A 23,029-nucleotide genomic window follows, 5' to 3' on the forward strand; every position below is an offset into this window, starting at 1 on the left:
GCCCATTCCCAACAGTGCAGAGTTAAGAAGTAAGACAAATATTTGCTAAATAAAATAGGAAATAGTAACACAAAAACAATAACCAGGCTATATACAAGCAGTACCATTACCGAGTCAATGTGCAGGGGTACATTGTTATCCTCCATGACACAATACACACTTAAACAGCATGTGCGCAATAACAGCTGCCTACCTTGGAAAATATGAAGGACATTTACAACAAACCTGTTACTCACCAGTGTGTGAACCTGTAATAAACGTCAGGAACGTTATGGTTGCCGAAATCATTTTCCAATAAACAAGCACAGCACCTCAATAGGTCTAATTAAAGTCTAAATAAAAATCTAAGAGGCAGGGCTAAGCGGTGTTTAGGGTTCTGTTTAGGGTGCTGCTATGGGAAGCAACACACATCTCACTGTTTAGGAATTTTCCACGTCTCATCTTAATCCCCTGACATTTGGTCACAACGGCTGAAGGATTTCCTTGACAAATGCCAAGACTGATGAAGCATGTATAGCCTAGGCAGACGTAGGTAGGCCTATTCATCCTATGGTATCAAGTTCTCTGCTATCACTACATGCCTAACACAACACAAAAAAGGCAGCTATCCTTCATGATATAATTTATTTGGCATTTGATTAGATGTACATATACCTCAGAAAAATACATAAAGAAACCCCTGCAAAAGCAAACAATTACAATTTAAAAGCTATGAAATAAAATAATACAATTAAATGTATCAGCTATTGCATTTTTTATAACACATTGAAAGTTCCTTTTTCACTCCACCATTTTGTCTATCAATAGCAAATCAACTAGTGTAAATGCAGCAGTTGGGGTTGGGGTCGGGGTCAGGGGTTCCAATGCATTAATCTACATCAACCTGTAGGAAAGCATCTGTGAGCTAAACCTGGGCCGACATAAAATGTTTAAAATTATAAATCTGTTGGAAATAAGTTCTCTCATCATGCCTAGACTAAAACATGCACTGTAGGTCCTACAATAAGATGAAAAAACACAAACCAAAAATAGAGAGATCTGATCCCCAAACACCATACACCAAAAGTTTAAGATTTATTTTTTTTACAATTCATGACATGATTTCCTTGGACAATCCACAAAAGGATTGTCTATGCTGAAAAAATTACAAAACAACTAGAGAACATAAAAAAATGCTACATACTGTATATAAACACACAATACACACATAAAGCTGCGATTCTCAAAGCAGATCTTCAGCCATTTCAATGCTGCTGGTGATAGACTTCAGCCAAATAGATGACCATGCTATGTAGATCCTGCCTGGTGAGGACTTGGACCAAACTAGTTCCAAAACCCTCATAGGAGTCCTAGTGCTTTCATAGGCCTGGCATTGTAGCCTTCTAAATCCTTTGGCCTTTCAACTCTACAGGTGAACAAGCAAGACAGAAGAATTGAACAGGGCTCTCACAGGTCTATACACCTCATGAGTCACAATGGGGTCAAAATATGTGGCTTTGCTAGTAGTATTTTTTTTTTTTACTACAGCATTCGACTTTCCTGTCTGTCATTATCATGAAACAGGAGAAAGGGGGATGGCAACCCAATGCCATCTAGGCTACTGTTAAAACCTAACCAGGTAAACCTCCAATGTCATATCACCTTTGCCAAGTTATAGTCTGAATCTAAAATACACTGAGATGACAATGTACATTGATAAGAAAATATATTACAGTGGATACAATGGCAGCTTCCAAAAACGACACAATTGATGATTCTTACACTTCCCCAGGTTATCAGTTATGCTTGCAAAATATATTCAGTTTTAAAATACTTTTTCATGACATTGAAAGCAAATGCACAGAGCTACGTGGCAAACAGGTGATGTGCAAAATGTTGAAAAACAAAGTTGTGTTTTTATATACACATGTGCAGACATACAGTGAGGGGAAAAAAGTATTGGATCCCCTGCTGATTTTGTACATTTGCCCACTGACAAAGAAATGATCAGTCTATAATTTTAATGGTAGGTTTATTTGAACAGTGAGAGACAGAATAACAAAAAAATCTTTAAAAACACATGTCACAAATGTTATAAATTGATTTGCATTTTAATGAGGGAAATACGTTTTGACCCCTCTGCAAAACATGACTTAGTACTTGGTGGCAAAACCCTTGTTGGCAATCACAGAGGTCAGACGTTTCTTGTAGTTGGCAACCAGGTTTGCACACATCTCAGGAGGGATTTTGTCCCACTCCTCTTTGCAGATCTTCTCCAAGTCATTAAGGTTTCGAGGCTGACGTTTGGCAACTCGAACATTCAGCTCCCTCCACAGATTTTCTATGGGATTAAGGTCTGGAGACTGGCTAGGCCACTCCAGGACCTTAATGTGCTTCTTCTTGAGCCACTCCTTTGTTGCCTTGGCCGTGTGTTTTGGGTCATTGTCATGCTGGAATACCCATCCACGACCCATTTTCAATGCCCTGGCTGAGGGAAGGAGGTTCTCACCCAAGTTGACTGTACATGGCCCATCCATCGTCCCTTTGATGCGGTGAAGTTGTCCCGTCCCCTTAGCAGAAAAACACCCCCAAAGCATAATGTTTCCACCGCCATGTTTGACGGTAGGGATGGTGTTCTTGGGGTCATAGGCAGCATTCCTCCTCCTCCAAACACAGCGAGTTGAGTTGATGCCAAAGAGCTCCATTTTGGTCTCATCTGACCACAACACTTTCACCCAGTTCTCCTCTGAATCATTCAGATGTTCATTGGCAAACTTCAGACGGGCATGTATATGTGCTTTCTTGAGCAGGGGGACCTTGCGGGTGCTGCAGGATTTCAGTCCTTCACGGCGTAGTGTGTTACCAATTGTTTTCTTGGTGACTATGGTCCCAGCTGCCTTGAGATCATTGACAAGATCCTCCCGTGTAGTTCTGGGCTGATTCCTCACCGTTTTCATGATCATTGCAGGTGAGATCTTGCATGGAGCCCCAGGCCGAGGGAGATTGACAGTTCTTTTGTGTTTCTTCCATTTGCGAATAATCGCACCAACTGTTGTCACCTTCTCACCAAGCTGCTTGGCGATGGTCTTGTAGCCCATTCCAGCCTTGTGTAGGTCTACAATCTTGTCCCTGACATCCTTGGAGAGCTCTTTGGTCTTGGCCATGGTGGAGAGTTTGGAATCTGATTGATTGATTGCTTCTGTGGACAGGTGTCTTTTATACAGGTAACAAACTGAGATCAGGAGCACTCCCTTTAAGAGTGTGCTCCTAATCTCAGCTCGTTACCTGTATAAAAGACACCTGGGAGCCAGAAATCTTTCTGATTGAGAGGGGGTCAAATACTTATTTCCCTCATTAAAATGCAAATCAATTTATAACATTTTTGACATGCGTTTTTCTGGATTTTGTTGTTGTCATTCTGTCTCTCACTGTTCAAATAAACCTACCATTAAAATGATAGACTGATCATTTCTTTGTCAGTGGGCAAACATACAAAATCAGCAGGGGATCAAATACTTTTTTCCCCTCACTCACACATAAGCACAGTCAAGTAACAGATTGGTAAGACATAATTAAATTTAGTATTCATCGTTAATATGATTTCATGAAGAGAACGCTTTATCTAAAGAAGTTTACTTTTACAAATTTCATGATGGGGTATAAAACAGTAAGTAACTACACATGAAAATCTAACCTTAATTCACACTCACCATTGACATTCTCTTTCATGTGGTGAACTATTGACTAACATGGGGGACCCATCATCTATCTTCTTACCCAAGAAAAGGACACAATACTCAACCAATGAACATCTACTTCAACAAGAACTCATGAACAAAATGCAATATTGTAGCAAGATTCTTGTAAAAGTTGTAGTTACCTCATAAAAAAGACATTAACACACAGCAGTGTGTTAGCTGGAGCTAACAATAACCATACCTAAATATTTCTGCAAGGTTACAAAACCTCTTGTAGCAGAACCTCTCATTTTTCTATTTACCATTGTGATATCAATCTGGAACACGTCTTAGCATATCAGATTGATTGGAGAGGGCAGAAATCCAAGTTCAGAGGCAATGCTTGGGACAGGAAAATAATGTATTTCTTTCATAGAGGAGACTTGGGAGAGAGAGCTAAGTCATGTGAGTCATTGTCTCTGTGTTGTCTTTATCGCACTGCTTTGCTTTATCTTGGCCAGGTCGCAGTTGTAAATGAGAACTTGTTCTCAACTGGCCTACCTGGTTAAATAAAGGTGAAATAAAAATACAAATTGTCAACAACTGACAATCCAAGCTCTGCCTCGGCCTCCAGGACATAAACAGTAGGATGCAAACTAAGAAATGCAAAGGACTTAAGCTGAAGTGGATCCATCTAACCAACACCCCCCCCCTTCATTATTAACTGGTGTAATGCCTGAGGGAGTATTTATATTGGGGTCAATCTTGAGCATGAAGCTCAAACAAACCAAATAATTCAAAAGCGTTGTCCAAAGAAAACTACAAAACTAAGCACAGCCTGGTGTAGTGTTGTCTGTCTTCTCTGTACAGAATAATCAGTCTTCCATATCCTTTTGATTGTCTTACTCGCCCGTCTGTGTTCATCTAGAAGAAAGCGGTCTGATCCAGTGCCTTTCTCCCAAGTTCTGACAGACACCCACTTGGTTTCAGTTCACCTGTTTAAGAAACACACCAGTCCGATTCTCCTCACACCTCAAGAAGTGGACTGGTCCATCAGTCTACCCTGATACCGTCTCTACACTGTCTATTGCCATCCCATTCCAGTCTCTTCCCACCCTCTCCTCTAACTAATGGACCCCCATCTGATGGACCAGTCTGGCAATGTCCTCCTCTCTCAGTCTGTGGGTTCAGACGGGAGCAGCACCCCCCCCCAGTCCTATACCACGGTGCTTAGGGAGGAGCTGCTGCTGCAGTCTACAGGCATGGAGTCAGGGGCGTGGCGGGCCCCACCAGGAGGGTGCTGCTGTCGATGGAGTCCTCCCGTTCCTGGGGGGACATTGGCACGGGGTCTGGCTCGGGGACATGTGGCGCTGGGGCATCTGTCATGGCATCTACCACGTCCCTCATCTGACTAGGGATCATCTGAACACCATGGCGTGCTGTGGAGAACAACAAGAACAGTGATGACAGGGTTCAGAAACAGTTAAGATACTCAACCTAGTATGTGAGTCTAGTAAAAAAATCACAAATGTTACATCACAGGAAGTGAGGAAAACACGTTAACATTAACAGCACAGTGTGATCCTACCGAGGTCCACATAGAGGATACTGTCTGGGTTGATGGAGGCGTCGTAGGGAGGAGGGGGGTCGTCTGGGTGCTGGATGTCAGGGTATTTGTAGGCAGCGTAGGGAGGGGGAGGTTCCTGGAAATGAAATGCGCCTCTCTCTCCATCATCAGAGAGGTGCAGGGGAGTGAGGCCAGTGCCAAAAGCGTCCGGGCCATAGTCAAAGCCTGGGACTCGCCGCCCAAGGTTGAAATGGTGCACTGAGGATAGAGAGAGCAAAGAGAAAGACAGAGTGAGACCAATTGAAACCAACCAATCATCATTCAATGCAGTTGAATGCATAAACATTTGAATACACTGAAGTACCAGAGACAGGCTAGAAGCTAGAACAGGCTGGTAAGGAGAGGCGTTCCCTGTGTTTGTTCAAAGGCCAAACAGGGCTTTTCCCCCACGGGATGGCAGCGAACTTGGTGCCATCTGTTGTTTGTAGGAGTGTGATTATATGATGTGTACGGTTACCTCCAATGAGTGTTTCGATGCGCTCGCGTCTGCGCTGCCGGAGCCTGTGCACCATGAAGAGCAGCAGAGAGAGGATGAGGAAGGAGGAGATACAGCTAACGATCAGACGCATCCCACTGGCCATGGAGTCAAACAGGCTGCTGCCTTCTAAAACACAGACAGGATCTACATTTTTATACATTTCAAGTGTTTCTGAATTTTCTCTCCAGAAATTACAGCGCCAAATATTGTTGAGCAACATGACAGGACAAGAGAGATTCAACTTAAGAGCTCCACCTTGTGGAACATTCACAAACACCCATAGTTTCTAGTTTTTGTTCAGGGAATTGTGGGAGTAGTTAGATAGTACCTCGGTCCAGGCAGGTGAACTTGCAGCACTCCTTGGGGTCCTTGCCGAAGTTCTTGCAGCCCTCCGGCCGATTACACAGCGCAGCCACACACATCTCTGGCTCGCCTTCGTGACATGTGCAGCTCAGGCACGGGTCTTCTCCCTTAGGGGTGAAGTAGTACCCCTCGGTCACCACCTGGTCCTTTATGTCCACACATGTCTGCCCTGTTAAAGACAATCAAAGGTTTAAGACCAGAACCAACAAAAAACCATACCTACACTAACACAGGATGCTGGACTTCCCTGATTTGGGTACGCATTACAGCACCCAAGAATTTCATGAATCTTATGACTCAAACAACCAGGTTTCAGCTGAGCATCTACACTTGTTCCAATCAAGCTACTTTGATCTCCTGTGAAGATGCATAGGTCATTGGGTTTTGATAAGAGCAGACGTACTACTCTTGCACAGAAAGGGGAACTTCTTGTAGCAGTTCTCGGCGTGCCAGCTGTGAAGGCCGCGCTCGTTCATACTCTTGATCTGGAAGCGCTGCAGCTGGGCACAGAAGACATTGTCCTGGGTCGGAGATGCCTCTCCGAAATTAGTCAGGCCCTCTGGCGGCAAGAACACCTGCATCGACCCTGTAAGGGAACAGAGAGAGAAAGAAACCAGATGAATCGTAAGACAAATACAGGTTTAATGCTTTGACCAATCATGGTGGTTAGAGCATAACAATGAGTTGCATCTGCTCCTTTTTGCTTATTTTCAGCGGGATTCAAGCACAATATACTTTAATTAAAATGAACAATGTCCGCACCCACCTTTATATGACACTTCCCAATGGCCCTCCAGTGAATGGTTCTGATTGGTGATTACATACTGGTAACCCACCCAGAACCTGAAAGAGAAAGTGGATGAAATAATAACAAATTAGTCTGCACAGTAAAGAATCTGCTTCAGCCTTCAGGCATTCATATCAACACTATTACTTAATGTAACACATCCTTAGCAAACACACACACACTCACTTGCACTGGTCTCTGCGCTCGCACACTTCCTCGTCGAAATCCACCTCAATCTTGAGGATGAACTGCAGTTCCTCGTTGGTGACGAAGGTCGCCAACGAGCCATTGACTTTCTGACAGGTGTCCACAGCCTGCCAGTAGTTCTCATTCCTCAGGTACACTTTGTAGCAGCTGGCTGTCTTCTCGTAGTGATGCCACCCACTAGGGCACTTCTCTGTGGAGGGGAAAAGTGCTTTAGAGCTCCTACAATAAGTCCAGTAACAAAACTTTCCATCGGTTCTTTTAGCAACAACAAATACAAATATTTTTTGCTAATTTTTTGGGATGAGCAGTGAGTGAAGGATTGATGGAGGGAGAGTTAGACGTTGGTCTTACTGTTAAAGCGCACAGGCTGGGCCACACCGATGACGTCTTCCACTTGGTCAAACTCGTTACCAAACCCATTGGCAAAGTGTAATGTCTCCTCCTTCATGGCTGAAAGGGAGGACGAGAGAGAGAGAGAGAGAGAGAGCGAGCGAGAACAGAAGAGGCAGTATTTAAATAGAAGGAATGTACTGTGGTTACTGGCTGCAGTTCATAAAAAACCTTCTGAAGACAGCTTTGTTTATTGTGAAGGAACTTCTCATTAAGGGGATGAAGAAACTGCTTATTTAGTCCATTCACAGGTCATCAATGGCAAAATAAATACATATAAAACAATTTCTGGTTTTTGCCACCATTTATCAAATAATGTAATATGCACACAGTCAAGATTAAACAAGATGGCCGTGTTATAGGAGGTCACATGCTATGTGTGTACCCTATTATGCAGCCAGAGATCAGCGCTTATTCAGGAAGTAATGGAAACAAAACGATTTCCTTCAACCGCTTACTACTGCAATATGGAACCATATCCCCAAGAGAGATCAAAAAACAAAGCTCTCAATAAAAGGTGTTGAGAAAACATTTACTCAGAATGAGTTTGGTGTTTCCCCTGACATTTAGAAAGTTGTTTCTAAGAAATATAGATCGGCTCTGACCGCTGTTCAAGATATGGCTTATTGTAGTATTTTGGGGATGTACAAAGTCTCTGTCCTTCACTTTGGAGCATGCAATACAATAAAAATGGACATAGTCACATGATTGTTTGTAGTGAGTGGGGGATAAGAGGAAAGAAATCGATAGTTACATATCACAATATTATTTTGGAAAATACTGTATTGACAATTTGACTCCAAGTATCAATTTGTATTTTTAATAATAATAATAATAATAATAATAAAATGTTTGCTAGGTAGCGTTAGCTAGCGCTAGTCAGATGTACCCGAGCCAGAACTCTGGTATTTTTCATCCTATAGCTTGTTCTCCATCTTGTTTTTAAAATAGTGAGCCTTCAGAAAATATTCATACCCCTTGACTTATTCCACTTTTGTTGTGTTACAGCCGAATTCAAAATTGATTAAATTGATTTTTTTCCTCACCCATCTATACAAAATACCCCATAATTTCAAAGAGTCAATAATACATGTTAGAATCACCTTTGGCAGCGATTACAGCTGTGAGTCTTTCTAGGTACGTCTAAGAGCTTTGCACATCTGGCTTGTACAATATTGGCAAACTATTATTTTTTAAATTCTTCAAGCTCTGTCAAGTTGGTTGTTGATCATTGCTAGACAGCCATTTTCAAGTCTATCCATAGATTTTCAAACCGATTTAAGTAAAAACTGTAACTAGGCCACTCAGGAACATTCAATGTCGTCTTGGTAAACAACTCCTGTGTATATTCGGCCTTGTGTTATAGGTTATTATCCTTCTGAAAGATCAATGTCTCCCAGTGTCTGTTGGAAAGGAGACTGAACCAGGTTTTCCTTTAGGATTTTGCCTGTGCTAAAAAAAAAACTTCCTAGTCCTTGCCGATGATAAGCATATCCATAACATGATGCAGCCACCACCATGCTTGAAAATATGAAGTGGTACTCAGTGATGTGTTGTGTTTGCCCCAAACATAACGCATTATATTCAGGACATAGTTAATTTCTTTGCCACGTTTTATGCAGTTTTACTTAGTGTCTTATTGCAAACAGCATGCATATTTTGGAATATTTTATTTTGTACAGGCTTCCTTCTTTTCACTGTCATTTAGGTTAGTATTGTGGAGTATCTACAATGTTGATCCATCCTCAGTTTTCTCCGATCACAGCCATTAAACTCTGTAACTGTTTTAAAGTCACCATTGGCCTCATGGTGAAACCCCTTAGTGGTTTCCTTCCTCTCAGGCAACAGTTAGGAAGGACACCTGTATTTTTGTAGTGACTGTGTGTATTGATTGATACACCATCCAAAGTGTAATTAATAACTTCACCATGCGCAAAGGGATATTCAATGCCTGCTTTTTTAAATGTATTTTCAAAAATCATGTTAAACACTATTATTGCACACAGTGAGTCCACGCAACTTATTACGTGACTTGTTCAGCAAACTTATTTAGGCTTGCCATAACAAAGGGTTTGAATATTTATTGACTCAAGACATTTCAGCTTTTCATTTTTTATTAATTTGTTTTTTTTAAACAATTCCACTTTGACATTATGGGATATTGTATGTAGGCCAGTGCCACAAAATCTAGATTTAATCAATTTTAAATCCAGCCCTAATTGTTTTGAAAAGGGGACTAGAGTTCAGGTTGGAGTCTGGGTAAAGGGTTAAAGATGTTTCACTCACGGGGGCAGTCCAACTCATCGCTCTTGTCCTCACAAGCCGTCCAGCCGTCACACTGCCAGGACATCGGGATGCATTGCATCTTCCCACTGCGGCAGGCAAACTGTCCAGGGCTGCAGCGCAGTTCTGAAACACACCACAGAAGGAGGCTAAAGACATCACACAGTGCCCCCTGTAGTTATGACATGGTCACTGCAACACAGCTTTTATTCTCTCCCAGCCCTGCTAACCAATTGAAAATAACTGAAAGACAAGTCTATGAAAGATTTAGCATTTCCAGCTTTTAGTATCATTACGGAGTCATGTCACTGACTGATAAATAAGAAAAAAGGTTTTCACCATTTATCATGCACAATACGTTAACAATGCACCTGATGCTTTCTATAATAAAAAATGTCTAGCAAACAAATGAATAAAATAAAGCATCAAGGGAAAAACTGGAACGGAATGCAGCAATATCTCTCAAGTATTTTGACTTAGTTCAATTCAGGTCTGGTGCTTAAAATAAAACATATTAGCTACATCTAAACACTCATATCATTATCACTAAAACAGGGGTTATCATTGTGAGTGTTTTTGAGAACTGCGCTTAGAAACAACTCACAAAAATATAATGAGAAACAGTAGAAATGAGGGACATACATTAGGGCCTAACAATGTATCTAAAAAAAGGCCTTCCCAAAAAAGGTGTTAGCCTAAAGGGTCCAGAACAAGAACAGTTAGCATAAAGGGTCCAGAACAAGAACAGTTAGCATAAAGGGGTCATATAACAGAATAAGACAAGACCTAAGCATAACCTTATTTTACTTTAGTGTCTACCCCTATATCCATTAGTAACACAGGGGCAGTATTAAGTGGGTCAGCGTCTCTGAGCCATGTGTGATTAACATGAGACTTGCCACAGCATCAGGGGCTGCCTGTCAGGGCTTCTCCCGTGAGGTGAGGGAGTATTAGGCCTAGCTGTTTAAGAAAGCAAATATAACTCTTCCCTCTATGGCACTGAACAGATAGTCTAGACAATAACACAGGATTCTTTGAAAATAGCTCAATATTGTTGAACGAGTTGATTGCATAAAAACTGTTAAGAGAAAATACTGAGTTAATGGAAAAACAAAGCACTGCTGTGAATGGGAATATTCAGAGGCACAAGCTGAGGATAGAGAATAGAACAAAGTAACCCAAATAGCTGGAGACTGGCAGACCTATATATACACTGCACTAACAGAGGAGATGCTGCTTACCTGACAATAATCTTGCCAGAGCTAGCCTTGGACCTGAAACAAAACAAAAAGCAATTTCTGATGAACTAACCCTTTAAATCTCAACACATTCCTAGTTGGGAATGTTCCACCACATAATATATGCTATTTAGCAGACACTTTTATCCAAAGTGATATACAGTCATGCGCAGCGTGCATACATTTTACGTATTGGTGGTCCTGGAAATCGAACCCACTACCCTGGCGTTACAAGCGCCATGCTCGACCAACTGAGCTACAAAAGGACCACACCATTTTTTATTTGATTTAACCTTTATTTAACCAGGTAAACCAGTTGAGAACAAGTTCTCATTTACAACTGCGACCTGGCCAAGATAAAGCAAAGCAGTGCGATAAAAACAACAGAGTTACATATGGGGTAAAACAAAAAAGTCAAAAATACAACAGAAAATATATATATATACAGTGTGTGCAAATGTAGCAAGTTATGGAGGTAAGGCAATAAATTGGCCATAGTGCAAAATAATTACAATTTAGTATTAACACTGGAGTGATAGATGTGCAGAAGAAGATGTGCAAATAGAGATACTGGGGTGCAAATGAGCAAAATAAATAACAATATGGGGATGAGGTAGTTGGGTGGGCTAATTTCAGATGGGCTGTGAACAGGTGCAGTGATTGGTAAGCTGCTCTGACAACTGATGCTTAAAGTTAGTGAGGGAGATAAGTGTCTCCAGCTTCAGAGATTTTTGCAATTCGTTCCAGTCATTAGCAGCAGAGAACTGGAAGGAATGGCGGCCAAAGGAGGTGTTGGCTTTGGGGATGACCAGTGAGATATACCTGCTGGAGCGCATACTACGGGTGGGTGTTGCTATGGTGACCAATGAGCTAAGATAAGGAGGGGATTTGCCTAGCAGTGATTTATAGATGACCTGGAGCCAGTGGGTTTGGCGACAAATATGTAGTGAAGAACAGCCAACAAGAGCGTACAGGTCACCGTGGTGGGTAGTATATGGGGCTTTGGTGACAAAATGGATGGCACTGTGATAGACTACATCCAATTTGCTGAGTAGAGTGTTGGAGGCTATTTTGTAAATGACATCGCCGAAGTCAAGGATCGGTAGGATAGTCAGTTTAACGAGGGCATGTTTGGCAGCATGAGTGAAGGAGGCTTTGTTGCAAAATAGGAATCCGATTCTAGATTTAACTTTGGATTGGAGATTCTTAATGTGAGTCTGGAAGGATAGTTTACAGTCTAACCAGACACCTAGGTATTTGTAGTTGTCCACATACTCTAGGTCAGACCCACAGAGAGTAGTGATTCTACTTGTATTGGTCGAGTACACATATTTTGCAGATGTTAATCACAGGTGCAGTGAAATGCTTAGGTTTCTATCTCCAACATTGCAGTAATACAAAAAACACACAAATCCAAAAGAAAGAAATGAAGAAATATCAAATGCACAATGTCAGAGTCCAGATACACTACATGTACAAAAGTATGTGGACACCTGCTCATCGAACATCTCATTCCAAAATCACGGGCATTAATATGGAGTTGGTCCCCCCTTTGCTGCTTTGCTGCCTCCACTCTTCTGGGAAGGCTTTCCACTAGATATTGGATATTGCTGCAGGGACTTGGTTCCATTAAGCCACAAGAGCATTAGTGAGGTCAGGTACTGATGTTGGGCGATTAGGCCTGGCTCGCAGTCGGTGTTCGATTGGGTTGAGGTCAGGGCTCTGTGCAGGCCAGTCAAGTTCTTCCACACTGATCTCAACAAACCATTTCTGTATGGACCTCGCTTTGTGCACAGGAAAAGGGCCTTCCCCAAACTGTTGCCACAAAGTTAGAAGCACAGAATCGTGTAGAATGTTATTGAATGCTTGGCAAACTCCAAGCGGGCTGTCATGTGCTTTTTACTGAGGAGTGGCTTCCGTCTGGCCACTCTACCATAAAGGCCTGATTGGTGGAGTGCTGCAGAGATGGTTGTCATTCTGGAAGGTTCTCCCATCTCCACAGAGGAACTCAGGATCTCTGTCAGAGTGACCATCGGGTTCTTGGTCACCTCCCTGACCAAGGCCCTTCTCCCCCGATTGCGCAGTTTGGCCGGGCGGCCAGCTCTAGGAAGAGTCTTGGTGGTTCCAAACTTCTTCCATTTAAGAATGATGGAGGCCACTGTGTTCTTAGGGACCTTCAATGCTGCAGACATTTTTTGGTACCCTTCCCCAGATCTGTGCCTGGACACAATCCTATCTCGGAGCTCTATGGACAATTCCTTTTGACCTCGTGGCTTAGTTTTTGCTCTGACATGTACTGTCAACTGTGGGACAATATATAGACAGGTGTGTGCCTTTCTAAATCATGTCCAATTAATTGAATTTACCACAGGTGGACTCCAATCAAGTTGTAGAAACATCTCTAGGATGATCAATGGAAACAGGATGCACCGGAGCTCAACTTCAAGTCTCATTGCAAAGGGTCTGAATAATTATGTAAATAAGGTATTATTTATTTAAAAAATTATACATTTGCAAACATTTATATAAACCTGTTTTCGCTTTGTGATTATGGGGTATTGTGTGTAGATTGATGAGGAAAATGTTTATTTAATCAATTTTAGAATAAGGCTGTAACATAACAAAATTAGGAAAAAGGGAACTTTCCGAATGCACTGTTGCTTTAAGATATTTTATAATTTATCTCCCTCCTAAGGAGGAAGGATAATGAAAGTTCACAGATGTAACGAGTAAAGGTAGATCTATCAATTAGTTTGTGTTTTTAATGACATCAACTTCGTTTATAATGTATTATTAAGGGATTAAAAATCAAAAAAATCTGTAGTGGGAAATCATAGTAGTCACAAACCACAGTTGGGTTCACAAGTTTAGACAGTACAGTAAATAAAAGTACAGCACAGTTCAGTACATAAATGTATGAATGTGTTATTCAATGCATTTCTATAGGCTATAGTAGAAAAGGCCAAATTCAATATTTTATCCCCCCCCAAAAAAAAAGATATATTTTATTACTTAAAGGGGTCCTAAAATTCCAAATCTAATAGCTAAATGATTCATGGTATGACTATCTTAAAACAATTCCATATGTTAGCTTAGTAGAACCCCTCCCAACGGCTTTTAGAGGTTAAACCCCACCCATTGCCACCTGAACACCTGTTATACTGACAGAGTAGGCTAATCTCCAGTCAATGACCTTAGATACACTCTGAGCCAACAATATAAAAAAATTACAGCATTTATGCCATTGCTTTTATTCAACTACACAAACTAGGCATTTCATGAGGATCAAGAGAGTGTGTGAGCTCAAAAACAGATCTCAGGTGTGCAAAAGGCAATAATATCCCAAATCAGGCGTAATATAAAAGGGTATTTGAAATGAGTATGAGATCGTTCTAACCTTCCTAATGTTGTCAGAGCAGCTTACCGATCACTGCACCTGTACACAGCCCATCTGTAATTAGCCCACCCAACTACCTCATCCCCATATTGTTATTTATTTTGCTAATTTGCACCCCAGTATCTCTATTTGCACATCATCTTCTGCACATCTATCACTCCAGTGTTAATACTAAATTGTAATTATTTTGCACTATAGGCTATTTATTGCCTTACCTCCATAACTTACTACATTTGCACACACTGTATATAGATTTTCTATTGTGTTTTTGACTGTACGTTTTGTTTATTCCATATGTAACTCTGTGTTGTTGTTTTTAATCGCACTGCTTTGCTTTATCTTGGCCAGGTCGCAGTTGTAAATGAGAACTTGTTCTCAACTGGCTTACCTGGTTAAATAAAAGGTGGGGAAAAAAAGTGGGGGAAAAAGGCTTCAGGGAGACAACACCGCTTCTTCCTGCAGATTGATGATCAACAGATATGGTCAAGTGGAGGTGAGTGGAGCTATTTGATCAGAGATGGAGCACTACCACAAATCTGAAGGTTCTGTGTTCTCAACCACAACCACACCACACACAATCACTGCATTATTATTAGTATCTAGCTAGGTAGCTACTGTAATAACTATAATGCAATGGCATGTCTTACTTGATGGTCACATGCATCAAAACGAGACTACAGTATAAACTAAAGGTCAATGCAAAGTGAGTAGCAAGTTGATGTTGATGGAGAAGCAACTACAATGCTTTTCGTATTTCAGGTAGATTTAAAATCAAATTAACTAACTAAGGCCACAACGTTAGATAGCAATCTATAGCTAACCTAAAGCAACAGATGGGCCAGTCTTGTGTCGCTCCTTCGACGTAGCAAGCTAACGTTAGCTGGCTAGCTAGCTCTCTGGTGTAGCTTCACGTGCATGTAGATGGGTTGGTTGTTTAGCAACAAAACCGACACGCGCACGCAACTATGGGGCAAAACAGACAGGGTTGGCTTAGATTGTTGACAACGTGTAAAACAGAATTTGTCTCCAAAGATTATTGAAAAAATAAATACACTGCTCAAAAAAATAAAGGGAACACTTAAACAACACATCCTAGATCTGAATGAATGAAATAATCTTATTAAATACTTCTTTCTTTACATAGTTGAATGTGCTGACAACAAAATCACACAAAAATTATCAATGGAAATCAAATTTAATCAACCCATGGAGGTCTGGATTTGGAGTCACCCTCAAAATTAAAGTGGAAAACCACACTACAGGCTGATCCAACTGATGTAATGTCCTTAAAACAAGTCAAAATGAGGCTCAGTAGTGTGTGTGGCATCCACGTGCCTGTATGACCTCCCTACAACGCCTGGGCATGCTCCTGATGAGGTGGCGGATGGTCTCCTGAGGGATCTCCTCCCAGACCTGGACTAAAGCATCCGCCAACTCCTGGACAGTCTGTGGTGCAACGTGGCGTTGGTGGATGGAGCGAGACATGATGTCCCAGATGTGCTCAATTGGATTCAGGTCTGGGGAACGGGCGGACCAGTCCATAGCATCAATGCCTTCCTCTTTCAGGAACTGCTGACACACTCCAGCCACATGAGGTCTAGCATTGTCTTGCATTAGGAGGAACCCAGGGCCAACCGCACCAGTATATGGTCTCACAAGGGGTCTGAGGATCTCATCTCTGTATGTAATGGCAGTCAGGCTACCTCTGGCGAGCACATGGAGGGCTGTGCGGCCCCCCAAAGAAATGCCACCCCACACCATGACTGACCCACCGCCAAACCGGTCATGCTGGAGGATGTTGCAGGCAGCAGAACGTTCTCCACGGCGTCTCCAGACTGTCTATGACTAGGGTGGCTGGAGTCTTTGACAATTTTGAGGGCCTTCCTCTGACACCGCCTGGTATAGAGGTCCTGGATGGCAGGAAGCTTGGCCCCAGTGATGTACTGGGCCGTACGCACTACTCTCTGTAGTGCCTTGCGGTCGGAGGCCAAGCAGTTGCCATACCAGGCGGTGATGCAACCAGTCAGGATGCTCTCGATGGTGCAGCTGTAGAATTTTTTGAGGATCTGAGGACCCATGCCAAATATTTTCAGTCTCCTGAGGGGGAATAGGCTTTGTCGTGCCCTCTTCATGACTGTCTTGGTGTGTTTGGACCATGATAGTTCGTTGGTGATGTGGACACCAAGGAACTTGAAGCTCTCAAACTGTTCCACTACAGCCCCGTCGATGAGAATGGGGGCGTGCTCAGTGGTGTCCGTCTTCCGTTTCCACACGCAGATAGCTAATTAGCAAAGGTAGTCCACTAGGTCTTCCATCTGTTTTCCATTAACAAGTGCTGTAAACGTGGAAATATGGCCGTGTGGGAAACCTAAACCTAACAAAGGTGTGTAGTAATTTAACCTTTAAAAATATATATATTCCAAGCATTTGCCTCTAACCCTAGGAAGCTCTTTGCCACGTTCTCCTCCCTGCTGAACCCCCCTCCCCCCTACTCCCTCTCTGTGGATGACTTCGTCAACCATTTTGAAAAGAAGGTTGATGACATCCGATTCTCGTTTGTTAAGTCAATGACACCGCTGGTCCTGCTCACACTGCCCTACCCTATGCTTTGACTTCTTTCTCCCCTCTCTCTCCAGATGAAATCTTGCGACTTGTGACGGCCGGCCGCCCAACAACCTGCCCGCTTGACCCTATCCCCTCCTCTCTTCTCCAGACCATTTCCAGAGACCTTCTCCCTTACCTCACCTCGCTCATCAACTCATCCTTGACCGCTGGCTATGTCCCTTCCGTCTTCAAGAGAGCAAGAGTTGCACCCCTTCTCAAAAAACCTACACTCGATCCCTCCGATGTCAACAACTACAGACCAGTATCCCTTCTTTCTTTTCTCTCCAAAACTCTTGAGCGTGCCGTCTTTAGCCAACTCTCTTGCTATCTCTCTCCGAATGACCTTCTTGATCCAAACCAGTCAGGTTTCAAGACTGGTCATTCAACTGAGACTGCTCCTCTGTGTCACGGAGGCTCTCCACACTGCTAAAGCTAACTCTCTCTCCTCTGCTCTCGTCCTTCTAGACCTATCTGCTGCCTTTGATACTGTGAACCATCAGATCCTCCTCTCCACCCTCTCCGAGTTGGGCATCTCCGGCGCTGCTCACTCTTGGATTGCGTCCTACCTGACAGGTCGCTCCTACCAGGTGGCGTGGCGAGAATCTGTCTCCGCACCACGTGCTCTCACCACTGGTGTCCCCCAGGGCTCAGTTCTAGGCCCTCTCCTATTCTCGCTATACACCAAGTCACTTGGCTCTGTCATATCCTCACATGGCCTCTCCTATCATTGCTACGCAGACGACACACAATTAATCTTCTCCTTTCCCCCTTCTGATAACCAGGTGGCAAATCGCATCTCTGGCAGTGTGGATGATGGATCACCACCTCAAGCTGAACCTCGGCAAGACGGAGCTGCTCTTCCTCCCGGGGAAGGACTGCCCGTTCCATGATCTCGCCATCACGGTTGACAACGCCGTTGTGTCCTCCTCCCAGAGTGCATAGAGCCTTGGCGTGACCCTGGACAACACCCTGTCGTTCTCCGCTAACATCAAGGTGGTGACCCGATCCTGTAGGTTCATGCTCTACAACATTCACAAAGTACAACCCTACCTTACACAGGAAGCGGCACAGGTCCTAATCCAGGCACTTGTCATCTCCCGTCTGGATTACTGCAACTCGCTGTTGGCTGGGCTCCCTACCTGTGCCATTAAACCCCTACAACTCATCCAGAACGCTGCAGCCCGTCTGGTGTTCAACCTTCCCAAGTTCTCTCACGTCACCCCGCTCCTCCGCACACTCCACTGGCTTCCAGTTGAAGCTCACATCTGCTACAAGACCATGGTGCTTGCCTACGGAGCTGTGAGGGGAACAGCACCTCAGTACCTTCAGGCTCTGATCAGTCCCTACACCCAAACGAGGGCATTGCGTTCATCCACCTCTGGCCTGCTGGCCCCCCTACCTCTGCGGAAGCACAGTTCCCGCTCAGCCCAGTCAAAACTGTTCGCTGCTCTGGCACCCCAATGGTGGAACAATCTCCCTCACGACGCCAGGACAGTGTAGTCACTCACCACCTTCCGGAGACACTTGAAACCCCACCTCTTTAAGGAATACCTGGGATAGGATAAAGTAATCCTTCTACCCCCCCTAAAAAATAAATATATATATATATATAAAAGTGGTTGTCCCACTGGCTATCATAAGGTGAATGCACCAATTTGTAAGTCGCTCTGGATAAGAGCGTCTGCTAAATGACAAATGTAAATGATATATATTATTATTCTCGCCGATATGAAAAATACATTCCTTATGTTTCCAAAACCGTACAAGAGTCTGGGCTCCTAACAAAACACCCCGGGTCAGAAGATACTACCATCAATAGGCGCTAAAGCAGTTAGCTTCTATAGATGTGGTAAAGAGGTCAATGGAACGTAGACCTTGGTGGATAGAAGGACGCCGGATTGGCGCACATTCAACAAATCTGATCTAACAAAGTGGATATTCGTAAATTCCGTCATGATTGATGTATTGTAACAGGAGCACAATGTGGTTACTAAAGTCCGATTTTGATATAGTTGGCTGTTTTCGCTGCATAACATTTAGAAGTTGTTCCTTTTCAGGTTTACCCTTACAAAAAAAGACTTGTTTTGAAACTGCATTAAAAGTGCAGTAACTGCAGTCGACTGTGGTATTTTAGATGCAGTAATTGCAGAATAACTGCAGTTATACTGCACTGTAACTGCAGTTACACTTCAAAATTACTGCAGTAAAAAAAGGTGTTATTTCATAGAAAAATCACTTTTTTTTTGTCACATACGTGTTTAGCAGATGTTATTGCGGCTGTAGCGAAATGCTTCTAGCTCCGACAGTGCAGTAATATCTAACAATTTCATAACATATACCCAATACACACAAATCTAAGTAAGGAATGGAATTAAGAATATATACATATGGACGAGCAAAGACAGAGCGGCATGGACTAAGATACAGTAGAATAGTATAGAACACAGTATATACATATGAGATAAGTAATGCAAGATATGTAAACATTAAAGTGACTAGGGTTCCATTCCTTAAAGTGGCCAGTGATTTCAATAGGCAGCAGCAGCCTCTAGTGTGCTAGTGATGGCTATTTACCAGTCTGATGGCCTTGAGACTGAAAAACTGCTTCTCTCGGTCCCCGCTTTGATGCACCTGTACTGACCTCGCCTTCTGGATGATAGCGGAGTGAACAGGCAGTGGCTCGGGTGGTTGATGTCCTTGATGATCTTTTTGGCCTTCCTGTGACATCGGGTGCTGTAAATGTCCTGGAGGGCGGGTAGTTTGCCCCCGGTAATGCGTTCGGCAGACCGCACCACCCTCTTTAGAGCCCTGCGGTTGCGGGTGGTGCAGTTGCCGTACCAGGCGGTGATCCAGCCCGACGATGCTCTCAATTGTGCATTGTAAAAGTTTGTGAGGGATTTAGGTGCCAAGCCAAATTTCTTCAGCCTTCTGAGGTTGAAGAGGCTCTGTTGCGCCTTCTTCACCACACTGTCTGTGTGGGTGGACCATTTCAGTTTGTCAGTGATGTGTACGCCAAGGAACTTTAAGCTTTCCACCTTCTCCACTGGGGTCCCGTCGATGTGGATAAGGGGTGCACCCTCTGCTGTTTCCTGAAGTCCACGATCATCTCCTTTGTTTTGTTGACGTTGAGTGAGAGGTTATTTTCCTGGCACCACACTCCCAGAGCCCTCACCTCCTCCCTGTAGGCTGTCTCGTCATTGTTGGTAATCAAGCCTACTACTGTTGTGTCGTCTGCAAACTTGATGATTGAGTTGGAGGCGTGCTTGGCCACGCAGTCATGGGTGAACAGGGAGTACAGGAGTGGGCTGAGCATGCACCCTTGTGGGGCCCCAGTGTTGAGGATCAGTGAAATGGAGGTGTTGTTTCCTACCATCACCACCTGGGGGCGGCCCGTCAGCAAGTCCAGGACCCAGTTGCACAGGGCAGGGTTCAGACCCAGGGCCTAGAGCTTAATGATGAGCTTGGAGGGTATTATGGTGTTGAATGCTGAGCTATAGTCAATGAACAGCATTCTTACATAGGTATTCCTCGTCCAGATTGGATAGGGAAGTGTGCAGGCGATTGCATCGTCTGTGGATCTATTGGGGCGGTAAGCAAATTGAAGTGGGTCTAGGGTGACAGGTATGATCCTTGACTAGTCTCTCAAAGCACTTGACAGAGGTGAGTGCTACAGGGCGATAGTCATTTAGTTCAGTTACCATTGCTTTCTTGGGTACAGGAACAATGGTGGCCATCTCGAAGCATGTGGGGACAGCAGACTGGGATAGGGAGATATTGAATATGTCCATAAACACACCAGCCAGCTGGTCTGCACATGCTCTGAGGACGGGACAAAGGAAGCCTTGTGAGGGTTAACACGCTTAAATGTCTTACTCACTTCAGCCAAGGAGAAGGACAGCCCACAGTCCTTGGTAGTGGGCTTGCGTCGGTGGCACTGTGTTATCCTCAAAGCGGGCAAAGAAGGCGTTTAGCTTGTCTGGAAGCAAGACGTCGGCGACGTGGCTGGTTTTCCTTTTGTAGTCCGTGATTGTCTGTAGACCCTGCCACATACGTCTCGTGTCTGAGCCGTTGAATTGCGACTCCACTTTGTCGCTATCCTGACGTTTTGCCTGTTTGATTGCCTTGTGGAGTGAATAGCTACACTTTGTATTCTGCCATATTCCCAGTCACCTTGCCATGGTTAAATGCGGTGGTTTGTGCTTTTTGGACGCAGTATTTGCAGAATAACTGCGGTTATACTGCACTCTAACTACAGTTATACTACACTCTGCACTCTGACTGCAATATCTTTTCGTAAGGGTTAGAAAGAGTGACTGCTAAATGCTAACTCCCGTTCGTATAAACTGGTAGCATACATAAATCGGTGGTGGTAGTCAGTCGTTAACTGCAATGCAGTTGACTGTTTAGTTTAGTTTATTTGCACAAATAGAAAGACAGTTTGTAACAGTAAAAAAAAAAAAGTATGTGCAGGAGGGGGTAAAAAGCCCAAAAGGGCTTGTCGAGTAACCCCCCTAATAGTAATAAATCACACAGATTCAGAAGTGTGGACAAAAACGATGATATGAACATGTATTGGGGTTGACATCCATACAAGCACTATATTCCGATTTTTACATCAACATAGTGTGAAATACACATAAAAACAATTGCATAAATGTAGGCTAATTTTGATGGGGGGCAAGAGGTATTTCCATTGTTTGTGTTGAATACCATTACCCTCTTTACCGCATCTATGAATGGGGTAGGCGGACTGGAGCTCCGACGTCACATAAAATTATGTTTTTATCCAAAAATACTGATGTCGTGTGTAATTGCGGGCTGTTCTTTGGATGCTGAAATCAGTCGTTTTGGATAGAAACGTAATTGTATGTAACGTCGGAGCTCCAGTCTGCCCACACTAGTCGCCACTCAACTCCATCGTATCATGGAGTTGAGTTTAATCGACTACTCGCGAACTAACTACTAACTAGTACTGGGGTTTCTGGAAATAACCGAGTACCCCAAATTCAAGTAGCTAATGTTAGTTAGATAGCTAAAGCTGCATAATACTAAACTTTCAGCAGGCTAGCTACAACTCTCGAGCCACACCGACGCTGGAACTGCAAAATATAGTTAACTTAAAGCTCAATATTTAACCATATCCCCATACAAAAACAAATGTTGGCTAAAATAATTTACGTTAACTAGCTACGCAATAAATGGCTAGCCAGCGAGCCACATAACACCGCACACTGTTCAGCACTAGCTAGCTACAAACGCCATCTACACTAACTAAATTCCCGTGCAAATAGGCCTACCATAGCTCACGGGCAAACGAAGTAAGTTAGCTGACATTGTGACAAATTACAACCAATTGTATTTCACCGGTCTTACCTGCCCGTGGTGGGTCTGTTAATGTGAGGACGAAGAGGAGAGAGAGGAGGACGTAACTGCTGCTGTCAGCCTTTGGCAACATTTATCCTCCATTCATAGTAACTCCTCTACTCAGAAATAAAATAAACCTAGACCTGAACCAACGCGTTGGCTTCGACCCTATAAGCACCAAAGATAGTTGCTAGCCATTCAAAGAGCGGTAGAAGTAGTAAACTAAACATACAAATATATGCAATATTGTTAGCAAGCGCGCTAACTAGCTACATCATTATTCGAATGCCCTTATTTTCGTTCGGCCTGTCCAAATGTATTCCAGAACAGAAATAAAACAAGATGGCTCCATTCCTCAGTCACAACAATCCAAAATACCCCACACAGCCTATCAGATTGCGAGTTGGGGGCGGAGTTTTGTAAGGTTTTTGTATACAAATGTGTTACAGTAGCTAACAGAATTGTATCCAGAGTGAAACAGTATTCATTTTTGATTCATTGGTTCGTTTTGAGTGATTGCAAATTAGGCTACACTTGAAATTCAACAACTTCATGGACAACAGATTTTTTTAAATAATGTTATAAAAATCTTAAGCATGGGTATTGAAACGTTTCATGAAAAGTAAGGAAGTTAT

General features: G+C 43.2%; 1 protein-coding gene across 1 annotated transcript; it reads right to left on the reverse strand.

Moving 5' to 3' along the window:
• Positions 1 to 3,576: 3,576 nt before the first annotated feature.
• LOC121573798 (integral membrane protein DGCR2/IDD-like) lies at positions 3,577 to 22,801 on the reverse strand. Its single transcript, XM_041886097.2, is given in 12 exon segments — positions 3,577 to 4,928; positions 4,931 to 5,095; positions 5,245 to 5,481; positions 5,741 to 5,887; positions 6,090 to 6,293; positions 6,528 to 6,710; positions 6,891 to 6,967; positions 7,098 to 7,308; positions 7,470 to 7,568; positions 9,795 to 9,917; positions 11,033 to 11,065; positions 22,404 to 22,801. Coding segments are annotated over 12 exon segments (1,617 nt in total). The 5' UTR covers positions 22,486 to 22,801; the 3' UTR covers positions 3,577 to 4,872.
• Between the last annotated feature and the right edge of the window lie 228 nt (positions 22,802 to 23,029).

The sequence above is a fragment of the Coregonus clupeaformis genome, chromosome 9 (assembly GCF_020615455.1).
Source record: "Coregonus clupeaformis isolate EN_2021a chromosome 9, ASM2061545v1, whole genome shotgun sequence".
NCBI lineage: Eukaryota > Metazoa > Chordata > Actinopteri > Salmoniformes > Salmonidae > Coregonus > Coregonus clupeaformis.